Genomic DNA, 12,762 nt, shown 5'->3' on the forward strand with positions numbered 1-12,762 from the left:
AATCTGGGGCAGTTTGGAAGAAGGAACGAGAAGGAGGACATGGTATAATTATATTAAAATCTCAATAAAAAATTATAATAAAAAGAAAGGGAAACAGAAACATCAGTATTGAAAGAGAATTCTTAACCATGGCAGTTGAACAGAAAAGACCTTTAATGTTAGCTGTCCCTCCCCATTTTCCCCCTTTGCCCTCCCCTCCCATTTTTCTCCCCAGTTAATCTACCCATTCCAGCTTCCCCTCCCTCTCTTTACAGAATTATACTCTAGTTCCTCGCCTTGGAAGATCCCCTACTCTCTTTCTAGCTACCTAACCTCTGTGATTATAGAGATCAATTTCATTGTTCTTAACAGCTGAATAATTTACCACTATGTACACGTACCCCATTTTCATTATCCCTTTGTCGGTTGATGGACATCTATGTCGTTTCCAATTTCTATCTTCTATGAATGCAACAGCTTTGACCGTGAATGAATAATATCACTGCAGCAAGATGCAGAGTCCTTTGTGTTTCTGCCCAAGGGTGGTGTAACAGGATCTTGTGGTGGACTGACCTTCAGGTTTGTGAGGAACCTCCCTTCACACCGACTTCCATAGTAGCTTCTCCAGTTTGTGCTCCCACCAGCAAAAGTGCTCCCCTGGCCCTGCATGCTCATCCTCACAAGCATGTGATTTTTGTCTTATTTATCTTCACCATTCTGACTTGTGTAGACGAAATCTCACAGTGCTGTTAATTTGCACTTCCCCAATGGCTGAGGTTGTTGAAAGATTTTTATTTTGTGTTTCTCAGCCATCTGGGCTTCAGTTTGGGAAAACCAGTTTTGTTTGATACACCAATTTTTAACTGAGTTTTTGTTTTCCTTCTGTTCAGTTTTTGGTTTTGGGTTTTGTTGTTGTTTTTCTTTAAATATTCTAGATACTAACTCTCTAGCAGGCATCTAATTGGTAAAGATCCCCCCCCCCATTCTGTAGGCTTCCATGTTGCTAGGGTGATAATGTCCTTCCTTTACTGTACAGAAGCTTTTTAGCTTGAGGAGTTCCAATTTATTAACTGTACTTACTACCTGAGTTATCAGTGTCTTGTCCAGAAACTCCTCCTGTACCAGTCCATCAAACTCTATTCCCTACGCTCTCTTCTATTAGGTTTAAGAGTGTCTGGTCTTATATTATTGAAGTCCTTGATCCTTTCAGAGTTGAGTTTTGTGAAGGGTAATAGATATGGATCTATTTTCATACATTTTTTCTTCTACATGCTAATGTCCAGTTTGACCAGTACTAGTCACTGAAGATGCTATTCTTTCTACAGTGCATATTTTGTTTTCTTTGTCAAAGTATCAGCTGTCTTTAGGTGTATGGAATTATGACTGGGTCTTTAATTCTATTCCATTGGTAAACAGTAAGTTTTTCAATAGTGTTTTAGAGTTATGTAGGATCTTGGACAATAAGGTACTTAAAATTTTGAAGTGTGACTGACTTATAATATTTCTTGAATAACACATGAATCCCATGAAGATTACACAATTCATTGTTGCTTGTCGGTCTTAATAATTGAGGTAAATAAAAAGACATGAGTTGTCTCTCTTCATTATCCCCAGTTAAAGGTGACTTATGCATGATGCCTTCCTCCAGCAACAGGCCCAACAAAATGACAGTAGAGTCAAACCATTTTGTCCAAGGAAAACTTGACAAATCCACCTGCCATTACACAGTTGTTTGTTTTTCTTTTCCTGCCAATTTTGTGTGATTAAGAGTGGGTTGCTTAAAATACATTTATTTTTACCCCATCAGCAATTTGGCTGTGTATGGCCAATATAATTAAGATGCATAATTGAACAACATTCATTTATGATAATCATATCAAGATTCACGGAGAAATGTTTTGTTGAGTGAGATTTTCATCATGACCTAACTCTCATTAGCCATCTCTCCGGTCTCCACTGCATATGACCAGCTGAGCTGCCCCTTGCCTCATTAACAGATGTGGGTACGTCATGAGAACCCTACTTCTCAACCTTGAGGCTCCACAGATTCACAGCGGGGCTGGGTAATCAAAAAACAACACAGCGTTAAGGCTGGAGAGATGTCTAAGTCATTAAAGGCTGGATCACAACTGAAACAATGGTTTTCATTCATCTATTTGACCAATGTGAACGTACTTTTGTGCCCAATAGAAATGTTCAAGTCACTGCAGGCTTAAAAATATATAAAAAAGAATGGGGATGGAGAGATGGCTCAGCGGTTAAGAGCACTGGCTGCTCTTCCAGAGGATCCAGGTTCAATTCCCAGCATTCACATGGCAGCTCATAACTATTTATATCTCCAGTTCCAGGGATCTGGCACCCTCACTTAGTCAAAACACCAATACACATAAAGTAAAAACAAATAATTTATAAAGCTTTTTAAAAGAGTATAACAAAAGAATAAAGGCCTACTTTCCCGGTACTTAACAATAGATAAAGCGGTTTGTTTAATAGATCCCCATAAGGTCATAGAGTTTTTAAATTCTTTTTAATAGTGAGGGGGTAGGGGCTAGTTACTTTAGCATTGTATTGCCCAAGTTGATTATTGTTGTAAGTGCTTACCTGACATTAGTGTTTAATGATCACATTTTTTCATCTTTGACTACTTACACCAACCAGTAGCTTTGTATACCAGTGTAGGGCAATAGTTTTCATAGGAGACAATTTGTCAGCTCAATAGACAGCCACAGATATTTGTTAGGATGATTTAAGCCTTCTAAAACAGAAGCTGTCCTGCAAAATAAATCATTTATTTCCTTTAATAATTCAACAAAACTGAATTATGTAAAGCACATAAAGATTGAGTGTGAATCACATGACTGAAAAGCCATGTGATAGATGATACTGTTTAACTGTGCTTTGTGCACAGAGTGAGTTGACATTTTGAAGATAGGTATACGGCCTTACTAAGAACACCAGCTTACTTCCAACTAAGCTTTTTCAGCAACACAACAACCTTAAAATCATGGCTGGATATTTTAGTTAGATTCTTATCGTTTCTGCCTTCCATAAATGAAAAGACTTGGATAAATTAGCCTGAAGATTAAGATTCTTCTCAGGCCTGTGTCTTGACAGCTATCTAGGGCCTGCATTAAAGAATAATATCTTACTTGCTAGTGATGGAGCAGGCCCTGTCTACCAGTCTGCATATGGCTCTCACTGGCCACCTATCCACTATGGAGCCTTGGTGCCCCGGCGGGAGTGCTCAGAGTGGGGGCAGGGTGTCATGGCTTAGGTCCTCCAGCCAGAGCTTTGCTTTTCAGGCTTGCTGCACACTGTGGTAGCTGGCTTTATGGGGATGAGGAAAGCCTGCTGAGGCTTTGAAACTTCTAACTTCCACCATGTTTATCTGTGTGCTAATGAGTTTCAATGTGCACTGGAAACAAACAGACAAACCAAAACTGCTGCCGCCCATCTTTCTCATACTTTGATGCCAACATACATTCGTGTTACACTCTCAGATCGCCAATAATAAGTACTTGACATTTCACCTAAGTCTTCTGGTGCTGTTATTTCCTCCAGTTTACACATATGGAAATGAACCCTATTTACTCACAATATTATCTAGTTAGTAAAGAACAGTGCCCTGGAATTTTGAAACAAGGCTAATTTGGTCCTGATGTGCTTTGGTTGGCTTTAGGTATAACCCCATGGAAAGACTGAAAATCTAGATGCGTGGGCATTATTCTTGTCGTAATAAGCAATTTCTTTGACTTCTCTGTAGTTCACAGTAGACACACCCAGTGTTTGAAATATCTAGTACAAGGTTCACTGCCTGGGAAGGACTCACTTCATTATGTCAATGAAAAGAAGCAATGAGAAATCTTTAGTATATTTAACTAGAATTTGAAAGGGTGGGGCAGGAGGATTGTGAGTTAGAGGCCAGTTTGGACTTTATTGAAATCCTAAAACTATATCAACAAAAGTTTCATCTTGATTGTTCTTAGCTTAGTGTTCTGGGTGGACTTGTATCATCCCCATCAAATTCATGTGCTGAGCTTCTAACCCCTAGTTACTCAGTAAGTTCAGACATAGGCCATAGGAGAGGTGAATGGGATAAAATGAGGTCAGACGGGTGGTCTACCAAATCCAGTCTGATCAAGGTCTTCGCAGTCAATTAGGACACGGATGTACAGAGGAAGAGCATGGAAAGACCGAGAAGACCACCGTTGACCAGCGGAAGAGTCCCTCAGAAAGAAGCAACCTTGCCTGCCCTTTACACATGTATTTCTGGCTTCAGCAATACACACAGATGAAATTCTGTCTGTGGAAAACAGCCCAATAAACTAACACAGGAGTACATGAGTGGTCGCTACTTCCTGAGGAGTTTTCCTCTTGAAAACTAAGAATTCTCCTTAACCACTTGTCACAAACCTGTATAACCAGCTATTTGTGAGACTGAATCAAGAGGTTCACAAGCTCAAGACCTGTCTAGGCTACAGAGCAAGTTCAAGGACAATCTGGGCAACTTAGAAATTGTTTCAAAAGGAAAGGTAACAAAAAGTCTGGAAACAGTTCAGTGACAGAATGCTTGCCTAGTGTGAGTGAGGACTAGGGTTCAATCAGTCTCTGCCACTAAAAATAAATCATCTTTAAGAATTAAAAATCTAGACTGTAAAATCAAAGGCAAACCCTGCAAGGATCAATTTGATTTATTTCACTATTTTATTGTGCTAGAATCTTATCACCCCAATGGAATTTGACCAGGCCCATTAGTGAGGGGTCTGCCATGTTCTGTTTAGCGGTCATCTTTATGATAACAGCATCATATCTGAAGGCTAATTGGAGTAGCTTTCTAGGCTCCCTCACAGAGATTCTCTAGCATACTGTGAGAATTATAAGCCTTTTCAGATGTGTATTAAATTCACTGTGGATGGGGAAATGAGAAGAGATGGCAGTGCACACTGTTAGGATTCTAACAGGGGAAATATGCGCATCACTGAGAATAAAAACAAATGTCAAAGAGAAAAAAACTGAAGAATGAGTTAAACCTCATCCAAAGCATTCAAGGGAATGGTCTACGGTGAAGGACCCTATTGCCTTTAATTCACTGTTCTTTTCATGTGTATGTTCCGCACTGTGAGGGAAAACAGAGTTTGAAATTTATCTTTCCAAATACTTCTTAGTAAGATATGGGGGAAGGACACAGATGCAAGTGGCCATGGCGTCATGTAGCCTTTGATAAAATCTGTAATGAAACTAAAACGTAATGGAATCATAGAACACAGAGTGAGTCACTGTAGCTGGAGCACCAGAGGAGGCCTTTGGTGGGAGCGTCGTGTATGTCAGTTCCGATGGTTGACAGGTGCGTTTGTACAGGGAGGGACTCTCAAGGCAGGTGGATTAATACAAGGGAAAAACAGATGTTGGAGAACACAAATCATGTTCCCCCAGAAAGCCCGAGTCTGTCCCTCTGATACGAGGAGATGCGATGAGAAGCTGGGCCTGCACTTGAAGGCAGAGAACCTGGTTTGGGTCTTGTGTTCACCATTTACTAGATTTATGACACCAGTCTTCCCAAGTCTCAAATTGCCCATCTGTGGCAATCGCCACATAACAGAGACTATTAGGCAATAAAATCTCAGTAACTGTTAGCTGAACCTAAATACTTCAAAACTGACTCTGTAGGGAACGGTAAATGAACACAACTTTGAGAAGCAAATAAGATAATGTTGAATGAATCAAAATGAAAGAAAGAAGATGTGAGTGACGTATTTGCCACAGCACAACTTTGAGGCAGAGCTAGCCTGAAGCTGAGCTGTGCTGGCACGGGACAGACTTCACCGGAAAACAAATGCAAAGTGGGTTGTGAAATATTGTTCAAAAGGATCCCTGTCTTATGTTTCTTTCTTTATTAAGTAATGGCATATCTTCTATGGAGCTCCTTCTGTGGGTTCTCAGTTTGCAGATCTATCGAACAAAGACTGAAAATCCTAAGTATCTCTAGAGTTCTGCAATATTCCCTGGATCTTAACGTCAGTAAGTCTTGTTTTCCTGCTTAGATGAATATAAGTAAAGTGATGGATATAAAAGAGAGAGAGAGAATGAAAATAAAATGAAGAGGAAGTTCCACAGACTAATCAGTGGAACAGGAGATGATATCATTGCTAACAATATGAAAGAAACAAAAGAACAGTTTGAGGGAGATTACGATGGAGAAGATTAAGGATGTTTCTAAAGGTTGAAAGGCTATCCTTCACTTAGATGTGTGATCTTATGTGCACTGTAGTATATACCAGGTAAACACACGACTTGACAACAAACATGGTTTCTCTACAGATTCTTTTCATTGGCGATTCCACCAACAGAGGAATGATGTACTATCTTATTGAGAGACTGAACGAAACCCTGCAGGAGTGGCAGAAGGTGCATGGCACTAAACTGTATCCCGGTGTCAACGGGGGGAAGACTTTGATCAGCTACTCCTACTACCCTCAGTTCTGGATAAACCCTTCACTGAGACCAACATTTGAGAAAGCGCTTGAGCATCTCTTGCAAAGGTACAAGAGCGCTACTATGCATGGCAAAATGCCATCATTGTGTAGTCGTAATTGCTCGCTGTATATCAAATGTGCTGAAAAACTTAGATATCCGCTAATGTGGCTGAAAACGAGCTGCAAATGACAAGGAAGCCTTGTGATCAGGAAGCCAGGCATGGTTCGTTGAAATGTAAGGCAATCCCGTTAAAATGTTTACCATCTGTTCTAAAGCAACACGTGTTGTTTTTTCTTTCTGGATTTCAGATCACATCCCCTAGAGAATACTGACCGGACAGTATTGGTTGTTGGTGGTGTTCAGTGGCTCAATTCCAATCACCTGCAAATTATTCACCAGGTTTTAAAGAGGTAACTGTAGCCACCGTCATCCATGTCTTCTTGTTTTCTTTGAAAGTACCGTGTATTTAACCAAACTTCATCCAGGGCTTATTTAGAGGGCAGATGTAGAATTGAAAATTAGAAATTTAAAGGCAAATCTTATATTTCAAAATAATTTTATATTCAATCAGGGATGCTTAGCATCCTAATTTAAAATTACTCCAGATCAAAACCTATGTACTAGTCAGGTGTGGTAGTACATACCTGTAACTCAAATGCTTAGGAGGCTAATTTAAGAGGGTGGTGAATTCATATTCAGCAGTGATTATAAACTTAACCCCTTGTCTCAGAACAAACATATGCATATATTGAAAGTAATAAGAACAATGCCTAATACAGTCTCATTGCTATATAAGTGACTCAGATGAAACAAAGTGATTAATATATTTAAGGCATTATTGTTTATCATTATTATTGAATAATGTCTATTAACACGCTAAATTCTATCTACAGAAAGTCTTAATACATGACAAGTAAATACAATAGGAGTTTCATCCTATATGCAAATGATCACATTCTAAATTGATTCTACCATAGATATTTTTATAAATAACGAATGCATAGAAACGCAACTAGTGTTTTTTACTTTAAAGTTCTGATCATTTCCTTCAGGAAAAACTTGCTCAATATCCTAGTGGTCATCAAAACTCTGGGGATTGGATTTCATCTGCCAGTGGACGGAGTACATTTCCTAACCCAGGTAAGCCATTTCTCCCAGGCTGCATGAACTGATGAATCCCTGATAGGAAATGCAGAATGCCAAGAGGCCTTCTACCATACTCGCCAGCCTTCATACAAATAAAAATCGTATGCTTAGGAAATATGATTACAAATATATCCTAACAGTTCCTGCAGACCCGGAGACCATAGTTCATTCATGTGCTATAAATAATGCACCGAGTTCAAGGGAAAAAAAAACAGCTATAGGAAATAGCACTAGACTCACAGACAAGAGAACTTGTGTGCTCACCTTTGGCATTTATAATAAGAGACTTCTCTTCAGATCCACACTGAAACCACAAATGAAATTGTCAATATCAGTGAATTTTTTGGAAAACAGTATCTGATGATACATGTATATGAGTGATATAACTGTTTTTACATCAGTTGGATATCCACAAATGAAAGGTATTAGATGCCTCTGGTCACGTTGTTTTGTTTGTTTGTTGTTTGTTTGTTTGCTTGCTTTTTTAGAGACAGGTTTTTCTCTGTGTAGCTTTGGAGCCTGTCCTGGAACTTGCTCTGTAGACCAAGCCAGCCTCGAACTCACAGAGATCCTCCTGCCTCTGCCTCCTGAATGTTGGGATTAAAGGTTGTGCACCACCACTACCCTACACTGGCCAGTCCTTAAAGACAGTAAATTTGTCTCACCACTAAGTATGAAAATTAGAACAGAAAATAACGACACCTGTAGGTTAGAGAACCTTACTCCAGTACAGAGACTAGCCAAGCTGATACGCAAGTGCAGAGTCGTGATTCAGGGCAGACTGTCCATTTAATATGTAACGAGGTTAAGATTGCCTTTCATTGCCCGGGCAGTAGTGGCACCCATACCTTTAGCTCCAGCACTCGGGGAGACAGAGGCAGGCAGATCTTTGTGAGTTCAAGGCCATCCTGGTCTACAAGAGCTAGTTCTGGGACAGTTAAGGCTGTTTCACAGAGAACAAAAGAAACAAACAAACGAAAACATTGCCTTTTGTCTCTGTCTGAAGCCGCTCTAGCTTCTTCAAGCAGGGAGTGGGATTCCCCTGCCCCCTTTACTGGAAACTTTGCCTTCCTGAATACCAATTATCTATAACACAAAAGAGCTGTGTTCAAAACTCCAAATTCATCACAGTGAGGCCACCTTGGCTTTGGTTAACTTAAGTAAGTTGGGGCATCAACCTCTAGGGAACAGAAAGATTTAGGACAACTGGGAATCGGGGGTAGGGGGGGCGCGATAGTTTCTGCTGTGAATTAGGAGCTTGAATCATTTTAGTGTCATTCAAATGCTTCCAGTCAGGGCTGAGATTCATTCCTGAGACTCGGGAGCACCACCTATTTCTGTTCTTACAGTGCTCCTCACAGCATCCGATACTTGTGACCCTCGCTTACATCTAGGTTGTTAGCTTCCAAGCATTTGTCTCCTGCATTTGCTGTATTATAGATCCTGTGTTAAGGTTTCACCTGCCCCAGAGCTGTGGTATAGCTTATCAGTTTTTATAAACCAAGTGAGGACAAAAGGTGGGGAAAAGAGAGGCAAAGAATAGAAAGGGGAAAGCGACCACAGCAAGGGAAGACAGCGCACTGTTCACGCTCATAGCTGTCCAAGAGGGGCCTTTGACCTCCTTTGTAGAAACATCCCTTCTCACCAGGGCATGGATATATATGTAAATAAGGACAGGGTTGTACACACACACACACACACACACACACACGCACACACACACACATACACACACATACACCACATGCGCCATACATGCCATTCTCTCAGTGACTCCTAAACCTTTAGATCAATGTTTCCCCTTCATGGATCATATTCTCGCCCACCTCCTCACCTTGTTAACTTCCTCAGACCCATCAAGTATTAACTTAAGTGTCATTTTTTCTGGGACTGCCTCGTTAAGAGGTCTTTCTATTCACTGCCTTTATCTTAAAGAAAACACTCTTCTTCGGGTGCATGTAAGCCTAGCAGAGACAACAGAAAAAAAAAATAATGATGTGTACCACTTCTTTTATCTTGCTTTTGGCTTAGCAAATGAAAGCAATTGTTTGCCTTTTTCTAATGAAGAAAACATCAGACATTCCTATTACCTTTTATAAATGGGAGAGGGAGAGTGATTCCTTCCCTGTGTTAGCTGGGAGGGTCTTCTAAGATCCTCTTCACAAAAGGCTCGACCGAATGAAAGGCTGTGCTGAGGAAATGCATTGAAATGGTAAAAAGGAAGCAAGCAAGCGTTAAGAGCGGGCTGGAAGCGTTCGCAATGCCGTCCGATGAATGTCATTCGGTTTTTACCACTCATCTACTGAGTGGTCAATGTCCTGACGGTCATGTTTGACACAGCCTCTGATGGGAAAGGAGAGCAGGCAGGCTGCACTGGGGAGGGGGAGGCTCGGATTGCAGGCTGCTTTGAGAAACTTAACCAGGCCATGGGAAGATCTTGGAGACAGAACAATTGGTGATGCTGTCCCTCCCTGGCAGAGTGAACCTGAGCTAGAACTCAGCTAGATTCAGTCATTGCCAGCAACACAGCAGGCAAAGTGGGAAGAATATGATCCGGAGAGGAAAGACATGGAAGCCCCGCCCAATTTTGCCGCTTTCCTCAAAGCATCCTCCTCCTCCATGTCCATGTTTTGAGTAAACCTCACTCAGAACTATTCTGGAATCTTCTGTGCCATGATCCACTTGCTCCCCTTCTCCTGGCAGTTATTCCTTCTGGACTATTTTTCCCTACTAAAGGACTTACTAACTATGGATATACCCACTTCTCCATTCAGAGTGCTGAGTTTTTCAAGCACAGATCACATACTTCCATTCTGTCCCTTAGCAAGAGGCTAAGCAAAACTCAGGGGCCAGTTAATATTCAAGGGTCTTAATTAAATAAAAACCCAGAAAATGGAGGTCTACTTTGTGGTAGGTAAAACACCACCTTTCAATTTGAGAATTTTAAATACATTTACAAGCAAATAAGCATAATTGTTTTCAGGTAAGGAAGACATTCATTTATTTTTGTGTCATATACACATAAGCAGTTATGCTTGTGTTTTAAAAATTGATATGAAATGTATCTCTCAATATAACCAATCTCGGTAAAAGAAGGTGAAATTTATATAATGTCTGAGTTACTAAATCACAAAATAATTGTTTGTTAATCAAAATCCTATGTCTCTTTGCTTGACAATACAGAGTGAAGTACGAAACTTATATAAAGAAAACCAGAACATTCTGGAAGCTGCCAAAAACTACGGCTATGAAGTAGTAGACACATTCACTATCACGATGGGACGGCACAAGGAATTCCTGCAGGGCAGTTGTGGATGCCATTTCCATGAGGTATTTGTAACAGAGTTCAGAGTTTTGTAGTTTGGGGATGCTGGGTTTAGTTTTGTTGTTTTGATCTTATACCTTTAATGTATTTTACATGAGAAAAAAAAATATGTCAAAAGTTGCTATGACTATCCGCTTTGTGAAATGAAGCGCTAGACGTTAGTGTTCAGACATGGTAAACCCAGAATCTTGGGTGGATGCAGCCGGAAAGATGTGGAAGTCTGAAGAGGGCTGGCTTCGCCAACAGACTTCACGTGTCCCTTCCACCAGAAACCACACTGAGTTTATTAAGATCGCCTTCAGAAACATCAGGGAAAGGTTAGTCACAGGAAGTTGTGGTTCGAAGGTATCTACATCGCTGAAAAGTTCAACCAGGGGCGATAAACCACAGAAGCAGCATTCCCAGAGTCCCTTGCTCAACGGACTGGCAGCTCTACCAGAGATCCCTCTTCCCAGCAGTTCTCACTGCTGAATATAACCTCCCGGTCTGGGGCTTGAGAACCCGGAGGCTTCCTTGTGTTAGCCACATCCCCCACCTGCCTCTAGGAGGAAATGCTTCACCACCACTAAAACAGGAGCTCCCTCGTCAACCCTCCGTGAATGCGTGCTACTCAGATGAAGAGTTCCCCAGTTTCCCTTCCCAGTAGATCTTGATTCGCTCCACTTGTGCTTTCTTGGTGTCCCCTTAAAACCCAGAACACATTTAGTCAGTTGGCTAGTGAGATAGAGCTGCAGCTTGTGTCTGATCCTGTTTATTTATCTAGCTGTCTTCATCCCTCTTGGTCCCCAGCTCCTCACAGGTACCCAAAGTCATTAAAACAGTGGTGTTCTCTATGCTCTGATGAGAAATTCACATTACTTTTCTCTCTCTCTCTCTATCTCTCTCTCACTCTCCCTCGCTTCTTCTCAACCTCCCTCCCTCCTTCCTTTCTTTCTTCCTTCCTTCCTTTCTTTTTTTTTTTATTTTTTGCTTGTTGGGGGGGAAACGTTCAAGACAGAGTTTCTCTGTGTATCAGTATCTGTCCTGGAACTTGCTCTGTAAAGCAGATTAGCCTCGAACTCACAGTAATCTGCCTGCCTCTGTCTCCCAAGCGCTGGGATTAAAGGCGTGCACCACCGTACCTGGCCACATCATCTTTTTATGTGACCAGTGACAGTAACTTTCTAAGAAGTGAGAGCCAGAAGCCACGGAGGAGAGTGTCTAAGTTCTGAACAACCATCCTGAAACTTGGCCATGTTTCAGCATAGCAGATGTTAAGTTGTAGTGTATTGTCCACTAATCTCTTCCATAAGAAATATACCACTGTAGAGTGCTTGTTCTATTTTAGAAAACTCCATGCTTAGAAATACAAGCTCAGATAGTTCAGGAGAGAAAAAAAATCAAAAATGGAAAAACAAACAAACAAACAAAAAACAGTGAACTATCCCAGGATCATCGTGGGTCACAAAAGCAAGCCAATTGTCACAGAAAATTGTCACTTTAAAAAACAGCATGCATTTTTTAATCTCTTTTAGAAAATGTTTACTTATTTGTGTTTATATAGTATGTCTTTAATTAGTACTCTGGAGGAAGGGTGTGTGCTTCTCTCTTTCAGCATCAGGCTCCGGCAGACTAAAAAGGAAATGTCTTCCAAAGGCTTGGAGCACAGTTCCAATTAAAACCAGCGGATGTCCTTCCCACATGATCATTATTACATGTGTCTGCTGTCACAATGTCAGTGGGTTTATACTAATAGTCCTGGAATTTGAAAAACACACACACACAAAGAGTCTTTGAACCACTAGCAGTAGAATACTGATTTAGAATTACTTCTAGCAAAAGCTATCTTTAACTTACAA

The 12,762-nt window shown here is 40.8% G+C and overlaps 1 protein-coding gene across 1 annotated transcript in view; it reads left to right on the plus strand.

Moving 5' to 3' along the window:
- The window catches only part of Cped1 (cadherin like and PC-esterase domain containing 1), a 285,451-nt gene that overhangs the window by 249,954 nt on the left and 22,735 nt on the right, over nt 1-12,762 (plus strand). Inside the window, exons 18-21 of the mRNA XM_005363770.3 lie at nt 6,298-6,518; nt 6,762-6,863; nt 7,506-7,593; nt 10,783-10,929. Of these exons, the coding sequence (XP_005363827.1) occupies nt 6,298-6,518; nt 6,762-6,863; nt 7,506-7,593; nt 10,783-10,929 (558 nt within the window). The remainder of the gene's footprint in view (nt 1-6,297; nt 6,519-6,761; nt 6,864-7,505; nt 7,594-10,782; nt 10,930-12,762) is intronic.

This window comes from Microtus ochrogaster, linkage group LG10 (genome assembly GCF_000317375.1).
Source record: "Microtus ochrogaster isolate Prairie Vole_2 linkage group LG10, MicOch1.0, whole genome shotgun sequence".
Classification (NCBI taxonomy): domain Eukaryota; kingdom Metazoa; phylum Chordata; class Mammalia; order Rodentia; family Cricetidae; genus Microtus; species Microtus ochrogaster.